We start from the raw sequence: 13,744 nt of genomic DNA, 5'->3' as shown, positions 1-13,744 counted from the left end.
GGCAGATTTATGATAGATAATATCTCCACTGTATAGGTGAGGAAATTGATGTTCAATGAAGTTAAATGGCTTGCCCACGTTCACAAAGCTAATAAGCAGCAATGCAAGAAGTGAACCGTCTGACTAACCCTAGTGTCCTTTCGACTCTAAGGAAAGAAAAGTAACAATTGCCTGTACACACTGTTGGAGTTTCAAATCAAATTCTATTAGAATATATGCCAAGAGTGCACAGGCATAGCATGACAAAGACAGTGGCCAGAGTGATAGCTGTGGAGATGGAGGGTTACAGATAACTTACAGATGGCAGTGGTGGTCTCACTGCAAGGTATTTCTTTGTTTTTATAAAGCTTGGTGAAAAGTTCAAATTTGTAAAATAATATTGTAGATGTGGTCCAACAGTCTCACACTTACACGACTTGTTCCATGTATAGTTCACACTCCAGCACAGTCTTCTGGGATTCAGGGCCATCCCTGCAATGAAATCGTCTCTCTCTTGGGTATTACTATGTGATTTTAACATACACATTTTTTTTCAGATAATGGAATCACTGGTGTACTCCCTCTATTGTAGGGAGCCTATCAAGGTCCTTTGTTTTGTAGTTAATAATACCCACTTGGAAGGGGAATATCAGGACTGTGGGAGTTCACATTGAACAAGGTGGGTGGAGAAATGCTGATGGAGAGTAATCCGTGAATGAACCTGAGCTCTCACCCCTCAGCTCCCACTTTGGATTAAGGTTAACGGGTACTGAATTTCATTGTTCAGTCTTTTTGTTGTCATTAATAAAGGCCTTTAACATTAAGAAAAAGTCTAAGCTGTGAAATGGGACACTCATTTTTCCTTCATTCACGGGCACTATCCTCAAGGCAAAGATTCTTATCAACATCAACAAATTGTGAGGCACGTGAGATAAGAATTTATTCTTCCTAATACATCAAAACCATAAAAAATTCTCAATCTGGGCTTTTCTAATAAATGCTAAGATGATATTTCAAACTATATTCTCATGACAAATGAGGAAAATTATTAGAACATATTGGATAATGAGATTTTTAAAAAACTGCATACTTTATGCAGAATTTCACATGTTCATTATTTTAAATATTCATTCCTGATTATGTGAATGGGTGTGTTTGTTTTTCTTTCACATGATAATCTTTCACATGAATATCTGAAGGGACATATGCTGTCTATAATTTCAGGACGGTTCAAAACAATCTTGTCCTCCATCCCAGGAAATGTTAATTCCACACAAATGTCATGGTGGGAAGAAGGAGGTGACATATACTAGAAAAAACAAAACAAAACCCTAGTTTTTTAGTCAGAGCAATATTACAACTAAAAATGGACATATGTCGTATCAAATGGAATTTGGCCCCCACACTGGTCTATACTTCCAGATCTAACATTGACCATCTCAGTAATGAGGGACATTCAAACATGTGGGTTCAGGGTCACAAGTATGTGATCATCTGAGAAAAACCACTAGGCAAGAAGCTGCATGTTGGAGCCAGAGGCCTGGGGATGATTGGTGAGGAGCCTAAGATAGAGCATGCGAGCACGCCCAATAGAGATCGCCTTTTACCAGGGCAGCAAAATAGACGAGTAAATGACTAGGAGGCAAAATGAACAGAACAAATATTGAATTTAGCAAATCATTCGAAAAAATACTTTTTATAAGGCTATCAAACAGAAATGGCATTATTTGAAATGAAACAGATGAGGAAGAATACCTTAATGAGCCTATAAAAAGGCAGGTCGGTGACTTGGCAAGAGGCCAAAAGGGAAATTTGCATTTTGGGTGAACTAGTATTCAACAACTTTTAGGTATGTATGAAAAAACTGAGATATTGGAGTGGGTAGTCGTATTTCAAGAACATTTAGTTAAGTCTGCAAAAATAGGTATCCAGAATTTCGTGTGTGATTTTCTACTGGAAGCAGAACCAGGCCACTGAATACGGAGGAACAGAAAACATTTAAGCCATGATTAAATGACTCTGATTGGAGTCTAATAAATGAATTATGAGACAGTGTGGGCTGGCAGCATCCTGCCTTGCAGCTCCAAAGACAGAGATAGCACAAGGCCATTTTCCTAAGGGCGTAACTTCTGGAGCTTCACAGTTCAAAAAGGTAACGGCAGCCTTTCAAAGGGACTGCTCAAATCCCATTTAGAATATTGTGCACAGCAGCACTTAGCCACTAAAAATAGGCCATTTGAGTGTTTGGGGAAGTGTGGGAGAGGATGGCAGTGCTTGCAGGAGGGCCGTATGAGGGCAGTCTTTGAGAGCTGAGCATGTTAAGATGTGACAAGAGGTGATTTAATCAAGGTTCATGAGTATCTGATGGGCTCACACAAAGAAGCTAGGGCAAGACCTATTCACGCCGGGAGGATAAAGGATGCTACAGACTGTTAATTAAGGCTAAGGCGGGAGGGATTCAGTAGGCAAGACCATTCTCTGCAGGGACACCGATAAGTGGGTAAATGAAGATGAGGTAGAGTTAAGAAAGCAGAGAAGGTGCAGGACATGCCTTGTTAAAACCCTGTGACAGGGACTTCGCAGGTAACTGCCTCTGCCTCCCCTCTCGTCTCCATCCATAGTTCCTATTTTCTGACTTTGTGACTCTCTCATGAAGCTCCTCTGTCCCCAGTGTCCTGAGAGAGGAGCAATATCAGCTGCTCACTCTAAATATCATCAAAGGACTTAGCAGGCGTGGGGATGGCAAGGTTTGTGACAAGTGTGTGTACGTGTGCATGTGGGACACAAGTACTCTTAGGGGGAGGATTGGGGGAGAAATTAGTAACATTTGTTATGTGACTTTAAATGCTGGTTGGCTCAAAGTTAACAAATAATAAAAATGGGCTCCAAAGTGGTAAATCAATCAATCGATCATTTCTCTCTCTCTCACACATAGGCATGCACTGGCGCATACACATGCAGTCACCAGTGGTGAATCAGTTTTCTTCATCGCCAGTGGTTTGTACTGGCACTCTAAGGTGAAAACAAAGAATATAGGTGGAATCCAAGCCAGCCTGGGCCCCAGACCCTCAGCAGCACTGTCTGCCTGTGTGTCATGGTGGCTGACTGCTTGGCCGCCAGCACATGTCCCCAAATGGCTTCAAGCAAGCCCCTCTGCGTGCAGCAGGAACCACTGTTCATGATGCCTCAGCTGCCACAGCATCTGCCCCTGGGGCTGCCGCAGGTCCCGGTGTCACGGCCAGTGCCTGCTCTGTTCTGGACCTTGATGAGGTAAGATCAGACTGGAGGAAGTGGAGAGAAAGGATCTGAGCTTTCCTTTGAAACTGGAGAAGACCTTGATCTTCAGGTTACGCCTGACTTGCATTTGATAGAGCGGCTGGTTAGCAGTCAGCCCTCCCAGGATGGAGGAAGGTGCCCCCAGACACAGTGGATGGAAATTCGCCCGGATTCAAACAAGAGATGTTGCCGAGGTCAGGGAAACAATCCGTAATCATATTATGGCCAAAATCAGCTAAACCATTCACCCTGCCTGCTTGGAAAGAAACTTGCCAGTCCATCTGACAACAGGGCATGCAGTGCTGGGCCAAGAATTAACACTGGGACCTGGCAGCATTTTGCGGCATTTGAAAAGAATGTGGCCACAGCTGCATGTACATGTTAACACACATGGGAGCGACTAATAAGCATGGCAGTGCTGTAGGACCGCAAAATGACTGGTGACCCCTTTGATGATCAGCCACCATTTTCCTGCCCCTCCTGGTTTCTTTCTTACAGATGTCAATTGGGATGTCCTAATATCCAGTGTCATTCTATTTGCTATCCTAAATATTCACTCTTAGCAAGACAAATTAACTTTTTAAATTACTGCTATCATCAGTTAACAGCTGTGCCATGACTAGTGGTTCCAAGCTCACAAAATAAGTCTGTCTGTTTCAACATCACCTTCTTCTTGAGGGAAAACAAACCAGCTGGGGCTTTTGAATTTGGTCAAATGTGAAAATATTTTCTGTTCAGAAAAGACTCTTAGCATATCCCTCCCCATCAGGTAAAATTTTTCTTTAACAAACAACCGATACTCTAACTCAAATATTTTCGGTAAGGTTGAGAGCAATAATAAATAAAATCCTACGTACAAGCTAAGGAACAAATGAAGTAACTTTATAAATGTATTTTTCTTTATGTTAGATAAATATTGCAGTAAAATATACAAAGTTTTGAGGAAAGAAAATCTATGATTAAAGAATTTGATACTTTATCAAAATATAGATTATAATTGAAAGAATTAGAAAAATATCCCCATATATAAAAGGTTTCAGAAAGTCAGTAGTCTTTCTGGAAAAAAAATTAGAATCCATACATGATAAAAATGCTTAGCAAGCCAATAAGAAGAAGAAACTTTAACCTGATAAAGGGTGTCTACAAAAGTATGTATGGCAAATGTCATACATTTAATAATGAACACATTCCCTTTAAGATTAAGAATGAAGCAAGGGTGCCATCCCTGATTACTTATATTTTACCTTTTACTGCATATCTTAGCCAATGTAGTAAGACAAGAAAAAGAAATAAAAGTTAGAAAGATTGGAAAAGAAGAAACAAAACTGTCATTATTTATAGATGGCACAATTTTTCTACGTGGAAAATTTAAGAAAATCTACAGGGAAATTATTTGTAGATTAAGGAATGAGAGAGTTTAGAAAATTTGCAGAATACAAAACCATACAAAAAGTTAGTGCATTTCTATATACTATACAGCAGCAATCAATAAGAAATGATACTTACAATAGCAATGAAAATATAAACCATTTTGGGTCATATTAAACAAAAATTATACAAGCCCTTTATGGAGAAAAGTACAAACCTTTATTGAAAGATGTTAAAGAGACCTAAATAAATTAAGATATAGTATGCTACGATATTGGACTTAATATCAAAGGTGTCAATTCTCACCTAATTGATCTAAGAGTAAATACATTTTAAATCAAATCAACAGGGCTTTTCACAGAGCTTGACAAGTTTATATAAAATTATTGGAAGAGCAAAGGGACAAAAATATCCAAGAGACCCTAAAGAAGACAAAGAGATTACGTTAAATTTAAGAATATCTACTGACACCATAATGTGAAAAGACCAGCTTCAAAATAGAAGATATATTAAGAATATATAACCAACACAGCATGCATCCAGAATATACACACAATCCTTGTGAATTAGTAAGAAGACAACCGAAAAGAAACATGGGCAAAGGTCATAAACAGGCATTTCATGAAACTACCACAAACAGCCCATCAACAAATGAAAAGCTACTAAACTGCATCATTAATCAGGAAAGGGAAAATTAGAACTATGGGAAGACACCTTTACACACTACCAGAATGGCCAATTTTTAAAGTCTAATGGCACTGAGATTGCCAGAGCTGTGGAGGTGCTTGCATACCCTGCTGGGGGGAGTCTAATAGATACAACTACTTTAGGGAACATTTCAGCATCACATACTACACCGAAGAGAAAGTCTTGCAAATGAAGTGTGTCCACATTGTTAGTAATGGCACCAAACTGGGAACAATTGAAATATCTATCAATCAATAGGAAAACAGATGAACTGTGACACAATTATACAAGGAAATACTATCCACCAGGGAAAACAAATGCACTACAACTGCATGCATTACCATGATGGGCCTTACCAAAAGTGCTAAGCAGTGTTGACTTTCCCTAGTCAGCCATGGAATTGATTCAAAGAAGGCCAAACAAAGTAATATATTATTTAGGAAATCGTGTATATGTGGCATATTTTTAAAACAAGGTTTGTCCTGGCACCTGTTTTGGTAAATAAAGTTTTATTGGGACACAGCTCATTTATTTATGTATTGCCCCTGGCTGCTTTCACACTAATAACGGCAGAGTTGAGGAGTTGTCACAGAAGTTGTATGACCCTTTATAAAGTTTGCTGATCCCTGCTTTAGAGGAGAAAAAGGGAATGATTAACCCAAACTACAGGATAATGGTTACCCCCAAGGACACAGACGGGGTATAATAAGAGAGGGGCTTCTACTTCCTGAAGTAAGGAATTATTTCTTAACCTAGGTGGTAGGCAGATAAATTTCTAGCACTATTAGCCCTTAAAATATACGTACATGTTTTATGTACTTTTTTGTTTGTATAATGTATTCTATAATTTAAAAACCTTTTAAGAGGGAAGAGAGACTGCGTCTATCCTGGCAGTCGCCCCTGGGGTGGTAAGGACCCTGGAATTCTACGACGTAAGTCCTTCATCTAACTCTGTCATCATCTTGTTTTGTGAATAGAGGTCAATTCTCCTAACTTTTCTAAGCAGCAGACTATATCCAGAAGCAGCTTTCTACCCTAAAATTCTAGCCTTCCTGGAGTTGTAGGATAAAAGAGTGTGGTAGGGTTTGAAAGACTGAGATGTAAACACCTAGTCAAACCAACCTTCCGGGGCAGAATTCCCTTAACAACACCTTGGACAGATGTCCGCCTTTCCCTGCTTGAGCATTAGCCATGTGAAAGAAGGCTAGGCTCACAAACAGCCTGTCCATGGTTGCGGACTTTCCATCAGGCCTAGGTGCTGCCACATCCTGCTCCCCAAACTACTGTTTAGCTTCTGACCACTGTTCTTAGCAGCACCGTATCAAAGGGACTTAAAGATCATCCCACCTGGGCCCATCTATGGTATGCAGGCGGTGCGTGGATGCACCTGGGACCCAGGCCTGTATGTGGCCACAAGAGCTACGTGTAAGTGCATCTGGAGTCCACGTACTCCCCCCTGTGACTCTCCACTTTCCGGTCCATGCCAGCGGTCAGATATTCCCTATGGTATTAATACAAAATCTCTGCCACTCTAGCTTCTCCCATGGATTCCTGTTTTTTTTCTATCCGGTGCATCACAAAACACACCCTTCATTCACAAGACACTATATATTGCATTTCTCCTAAGTAAAATGCACAGTCCATCTTACCTGTACAGATCTGTGATCAGCTTGTCCTCGTACCGAGCACACAGGTTGTTGAGGACTTGCTCATGCTGGCCAAACAAGCGGATATAGTTGGAAGCAGGGAAAGGCTCCTTAGAAAGGCATGTGATGGCTTCCACCATTTTATACTTGTTAATATGTATTCGGAAGTAAGTTCCATCGTTCGCATTACCTGTTACTATTTCTGAACCCTGGAGGAGAATGGGTCAGAAGAACAACACTAGAAACATTTTTGGACACTGGGAACTTTATCATAGCAATTTATTTCCCAAATATAACAGGCAGTTTGTATCTTATTGTTTGTTGCAAATAAAAGTAACAGCTATTGATTAAATTCAACAGAAGATAGCAGTGTGTCCGAAACCACATACTTGGACTTAATGACTAAATGTTCCTCAGGATATTTTAAACTGTGATTGCATTGTTCTGTGTTTCTAAATTAGTTTCTAGATTACAGCCAATTCTCTATTACTCAATACCTGGCATAGCTAATATGTGGAACTGAGTTTATGCCCTTCTGTGAGTGTGTTAAGACTGTTAATTTTCTTAGTTTTTCAAAGCACTATTTTGAGAAAAACTTTGTAGTCAAAAGTGATCAGAAATAATTTCAGTTTTTTAAAATGTACTTAAACAAAGGAACCAAGTAAAAGGTTCCCTGACAGCTGGGTTTGGGGAGATACAGCTGTTTGGTAAGGTCTGTTGCCAGGAAGAAGGTTCAAGTTTATGGGAAATACACATACACATTCTGCAGGCTACTTTTTAGTTTGTGAATTGTTAAAGCTTTATGTCCCATAGACACTGGCTAAAACGGCCATATAAACCCAGACGACAAGGAAAGATGCCGCTTTATTCCGTGTCACAACCAACCACTTTTTCTATTTCAGCCCCAAATAGCTACTGATCTACCAACCAGAGACACGTTCCCCACAGGCTCAGACAACCAAACCGGCACCCACAGCAGACAAACATGGGTTTTGTGGGTAGTGGTTGAACCTGCACTTTACCCCTAGAATCTGAACTTAATCCATGGTAACGCTCAATAAATCTTTCCTAAGTGCATATAGATTTAAGCTTTTGCTCTGAACTTGAATGTGGCATTTAGAAATCCAAGACAAGTTGGACTACACTGATCCCAAACATTTACTTAGTCCTGGACATCCCCTGGAGATTTTGTCTAAACAAGGACACATGGATTTTAACTGGATTTTTAAATAAATTGAAGCACTGGTGGTGTTTGGATATCACATGGTAAAACCCTGAGGAGTCAGCCAATTATAAAGGCACAAGGTAAGGTATACAGGAGTGATGTTAGGTAAATCCTTGGCCAGCTGCAAGTATGTGAGAAATAGGGTGTTTGGGGTTGGGAGAGAGAACAAATACAGCTTGGGAAAGGGGTTGCTGGATGGCACCTCAGAGGCGGCGCGAGAGGTCCATCGTCCATAGAGATGGATGGATACAGAGAGGAAATCCACCTCCACTGCAAGGGGATCCGAAAAAAAAATTATGTGAAGCATTACCTAACAATACAATGGTATATCACACAATGGCGTACAACACAACCGATATAAATTATCGGTAAACCGTATTTCACGACAGGGAAATGTGTTCACAGCTTATTTTATACTATAGAAGCAATTTAAAAATGTACAGATTATTCCTTTTTTAAATCAACATTTTAACAAAATGTTAATGGTTATTTTCTGTGGTTGGGAGACTGGGTCATTTTGTTGTTTCTGTTCATTTGATTATCTATAGTTTTTAAATGAAAAAAAAAATGACTATCACTTCTAAATGGCTAAAAGTTTTTAAATACTTTGTCTGTGCTGTGGCAAAGAACCAAACTTTAGAGGAAAAAAATTGAGAGAGAGAAATGAAATAGAAAACAGAAGCAAGGGGGAAGGAAGGAAGGGAGGGAGAGAGGGAAGGAAGGAGGGAGGAAGGAAGGAAGGAAGGGAGGGAAGAAGGGAGAGTCTAGTGTGGAAGGGTGGGACTTGTTAGGAGAAGAGTTTGGAAAAAAACAGTTTGAGCCACAGGCTGCAGACTGTCTGATCTCCTTATCCAATCACCCCTTCACCTTTTGCTCTTGCCACAAGTTTTTCTCTAGTCCTAGATTACCCCATGGATTATTTTTTTCATTACAGTCTGTTTACTTTAAGTCTTGACTGCTCAGACTGAGGCACAGCTGGGCTGGGGCACTTGACATCACAGAATGATCCCTGTCATCAACTTTACTTAGTAGCCCATCATAGCAAATACTATTTCTGAATTAAATACGCACAGATCTATGAGAATAAAGAATGTACTCGTCACAGGCATTTCTAAGGTGAAATACAAGACTTTAAAGACCCTTTGAGTTAGGCACCAGCAGCTTTAAGCTTAATCTCAGACCCCAGATGTGGGAGGCCCCTTTGCAATAGGGATGCCTGGTGGAAAAGGTGAGTGAGTGTGTGCGGAGGGCCACCCTCTCATCTTTGTGGTAGGGTGGCAGGGGGTCCAGGAGAGGGGCACTGTCAACAGCTCTGGCATAGTTTTAGCACCAGGTTTCTTCAGGGCTCACTGGAGAGCAAGATCTTGGCCCACCCTTCTTCTCCTGTTTCATATTTCTTTATCCTGAGTGATTAAGGAAGGGAACCCAGGCATCAAGGAGCACACTTTGACATCTGCCCATGTGGCTGAGAAAATCTTGACTTGGCAGAGTTTCACTAAATACTCCACCTTCTGCTCACAAGGATCCTGTGTTTAGGGGGGATGATTTGGCCAAGGCTGAGAACCTCAAGAATTGGGACACCGTGACATGGAGCCCTGGCAGGTTGCTGGCTGAAAGCAGGGAGTCTGAGCACATGTGCTTTCTGATGTCAGCCTGTTCCAAAAGGGTGGTGTCGTCAGCACCATTTTTAATAACTTCTTGTCATGGATCTGTTTGTTGGGGGGGGAGGGGAGGCATTGGTCTTATTTTTCAATTTAAAAATTGAATTATAATCTTTGGATTGCTTCCGTATGTTTTAGCACATTATAGCTGTGAGGGCTTAAAGAACGCAGAAAGCAGCAACACGGTAGAGAAAGAAATGACTTGTGCTATGATAGCTAATCATAACTATAGAAGCAATTGTGTCCATTTAGTGAGCTTTGGCACTGTGTTAACATAATTGGGGGAAACATTCTGGGAATTTGCAATGCATCAAAATATTTTGCATTGACCTTAAAGACAATGCTCCTCCAGATAGGCTGCTCAGACGTAGATGACCCTTGTAGGGTCGGCATACCTGTCTAAATTATTTAGGTCATTCCTATGCAGGTGCTGACAGATCAGGAAAATCCAGAGAAGTGCAGAATGCAGTCTGCCTCTCCTCCCGGAAAATCACTCCACTAATGAGTTAAGGCAGCTTCCGACCCTGCCATCCCATGAGGGATTCTGGGGTAGTGAGGACGATTTCATACATTTTCCAATTCTGTAGAATGTGTCTAGTTTCTTCCTTTTAAGTATATAAGTAAATTGTTAGGAAATCTGGATCTTGAATTTAAGATTTTATTGGAGTAACTCATTCTGGTGTGTTTCTCTCTTTTTTTTAAAAAAATTAAATTTATCGGGGTGACAATTGTTAGTAAATTTACATAGATTTCAGGTGTACAATTCTGTATTACATCATCTATAAATCCCATTGTGTGTTCACCACCCAGAGTCAGTTCTCCTTCCATCACCATATATTTGATCTGGTGTGTTTCTTTTTCCTTCCCTTTTTCTTGAATACAATTATCCTTCAAGTTCATTATGATTTTGACAAAGATTGGAAAATGGCCCTGGACTTCATGCCAAATGAAAGACACAGGATTAATCAAAGTTGGTATGCAAGAAATCAAGTTCCCAGCTCTCATGATGAACACACAATTTTAAATTTAATGGTATCCAAAGCAGAATTTGTTGTGACAAATTTCTTTACTCTGTGGTGTGTAAGCTAACAAAGCATGTGGAGTGGAATATGTAAATTAGTTTATTATGTAGACGACTTGGGGTCTCCTTTCTCCCTTTTGTCAGGTTACCTCTCAGAGAGCTCATGAATTACTAAAGTAACTTCTTACTTAAATGTTCCAATTTATGAGTGGTATAACAGCCTGATAAGATTCATCTGTACTACATTTATTCTAAGAATAGTAATTTAGTTTCTCTAGTGAAATATTGTTCAGTGAGCTCCATCCTGATCAACTGGCTACATTTAGGTGACTGCCTGACCATTTTGGCAACAATTTTACTTAATCAAATTAATTACAACCCCAAAAGCTTGCCATGGAATTATCCTACATTTTTCCCCCTTGGAGAATAAAATGGAAAAAAAAATCTGTTTAGATCTTCTGTACTAATTAAAAAGGAGGCCCACCTGGCAGAATGGTTAATTAAAGTCAGGGGTCCTGTTCAAATACTGTCATAGCACCAGCCAAAGAATCTATTAAAGTTGCATTCTTACTAAAAGTCTCATTATCTAAAAATCCCTTTTGGCTCCTCCTCTGGCTTTATTCAGAAATACAGGAGACTGCATGTAGGAAATCACACAGTGCCCTTGAAGAATCTGCCTCTGTCTGAAATCAAGTCCAGTATTTTCTAGCTCTTGAACATATTTGGCTCCAGTTATTTATCTACAATGACCCCAGTGCTCAGCCCCTGAACACATCATCTGGGCTTCATCCTGTTCATCGAATGCCTCACCTTATCAGTCGCAAACTGCATTCTTCAAAGACGGCCACGACAATATCTGCCGTCCCACACACTCTTCTACAATATGACCTTAACACTCTTTCCATTGAAAGATGACCTCTATGTCCCCTCTCCTTGAATCCTGGTGGGCTATGACTGCTCCAACTGAGGGTGTGAGGGAAGTAACACTGTGTGACTTTTGAGGCTGGGTCATGAAAAGCAATGCAGCTTCCAACTTGCTAGTGAGGATATTTGCACTCAGCCCTGCGCTGTCACAGTAAAAGCTTGACTAATCTGAGGCTGCCATACTGTGAGGCAGCCCAGGCCACACAGACAGCCCAGGTATGATGCTCTGGTCAGCACTCCCTGTGTTTGAGTCATCCCAGCTCAAGTGAATAACAAGCCTTCAGAGGATCCAACCATTACGTCACCCCTAACCTTCTAGTCTTCTGAGTAGAGGCTCCAGACACTGTGGAGCAGTGACAAGCCCTTCCCATTGTGCCCTGTCTGAAGTCCTGACCCCCAGAATCTGAGCAGAATCAAGTGGCCACTTCATACTGCTAAGTTTTTTTTATGAAGCAATAGACACTGGAACATCATTTGCTATAATCCTTTCTTTATTTGTAAGAAAATTTTGCGTCAGACCACATAGACAATACATACCTAAAAGTATCTGGGAGAGGCCCAAAGGAAATAAATTTTAAACACAGTTCTTTCCCTGGAAGAACCAGATTTCATTATTTATTTAGAACTACAATTAACAATAACATCCACCAGTGATTAGTCACCTGTTTTTTTCCGTAAAAGGCAGTGTTACTTTATATATGATCTCTAATAATCCCAGAAATGCAGAGGACTTGTTCAAAGTCCATGGGAAGTACAGGAAAGAGCTGGGAGTCTGATTTCCTCAAGGGAGAAGGGCCAAAGGCCATTAATCTATACAATTTGAGTCTGCCCCCCTTTTGAGGAATTTTCCAAAGCTTCCACTTACGTCTCATTGACCAGAACCTGTTAGAGGCTGACCCCATTCTCAAGAAAATCTGAAAAAAGTGTTTAAGTTGGTCATATCATTGATATGCCAAAATATTCAGGTAAGAAAATGGGAACTGAAGTTACGTTGGCAACTTCCAGTGTCTGCCTCACTGACAAAAAAAAAAAAAAAAAAAGCAAACATGACACATCAGAAAGAAAACCCCCAGCTGACAACAAACACTAGTTTGGGACCATCTGTAGAGAATCTTATTTGAGGAGCTTGCCAACTGACCAACCACATGTGTCCTTTTTGATTACCTTGACCCCAGGGATGTCCCCCCATCATACTTCTACATCTCCTGGATGATCCTTCTGGTGTAATTCAGGGAGGGCAGGAGACCAACAGGATCTGCATGGACATTCCAGACCTTACACAATTTACTTGCCATGTTGCCATAAAGGTGGTTATTTTAGTTATCTATTGATGCTTCACAAGTTACCTCAAAACTTAGTGGCTCAATGTCCCTTCAGTAGAAGAATGGAGAAATAAATTCAGACAAAGTAGTACTGTGTTTCCCAGAAAATAAGACCTAGCTGGACCATCAGCTCTAATGCATCTTTTGGAGCAAAAATTAACATATGACCCAGTCGTATATTATATAAGACTGGGTATTATATTATATTATATTATACCCGGTCGTATATTAAAATAAGACTGGGTCTTACATTAATTTTTGCTCCAAAAGACACATCAGAGCTGATGGTCCGGCTAGGTCTTATTTTCGGGGAAAGATGGTACTTCTCAGATCTGAAAAAAAAAGAGCTATCAACATGAAAAGACATTGAGGAAAAAAATGCATACTACAAAGTGAAAGAAGCCAATCTGAAAAGATTATATACTGTACAATTCCAACTACATGACATTCTGGACAAGGCAACACTATGGAGACAGTAAAAAGATCACTTGTTGCCAGGGGTTAAGGGGAATGGTGAGTTGAATAGGCAGAGCACAGAGGATTCTTAGGACACTGAAGCTACTCTGTATGATATAATAATGCTGGATACATGTCAGTACACATTTGTCCAACATATAGAATGTACAACATCAAGA

At 40.3% G+C, this 13,744-nt stretch overlaps 1 protein-coding gene across 2 annotated transcripts in view; it reads right to left on the bottom strand.

Moving 5' to 3' along the window:
- The window catches only part of CFAP61 (cilia and flagella associated protein 61), a 325,115-nt gene that overhangs the window by 53,899 nt on the left and 257,472 nt on the right, over nucleotides 1–13,744 (bottom strand). For both annotated transcript variants that reach the window (XM_081034409.1, XM_081034410.1), the window contains one exon: nucleotides 6,960–7,165. In XM_081034409.1, the coding sequence (XP_080890535.1) occupies nucleotides 6,960–7,165 (206 nt within the window). The remainder of the gene's footprint in view (nucleotides 1–6,959; nucleotides 7,166–13,744) is intronic.

This window comes from Rhinolophus hipposideros (assembly GCF_964194185.1).
Source record: "Rhinolophus hipposideros genome assembly, chromosome: 22".
Classification (NCBI taxonomy): Eukaryota; Metazoa; Chordata; class Mammalia; order Chiroptera; family Rhinolophidae; genus Rhinolophus; species Rhinolophus hipposideros.
Note: the sequence above shows the minus strand (reverse complement) of the source record. Positions and strands in the feature narration are given on the sequence as shown.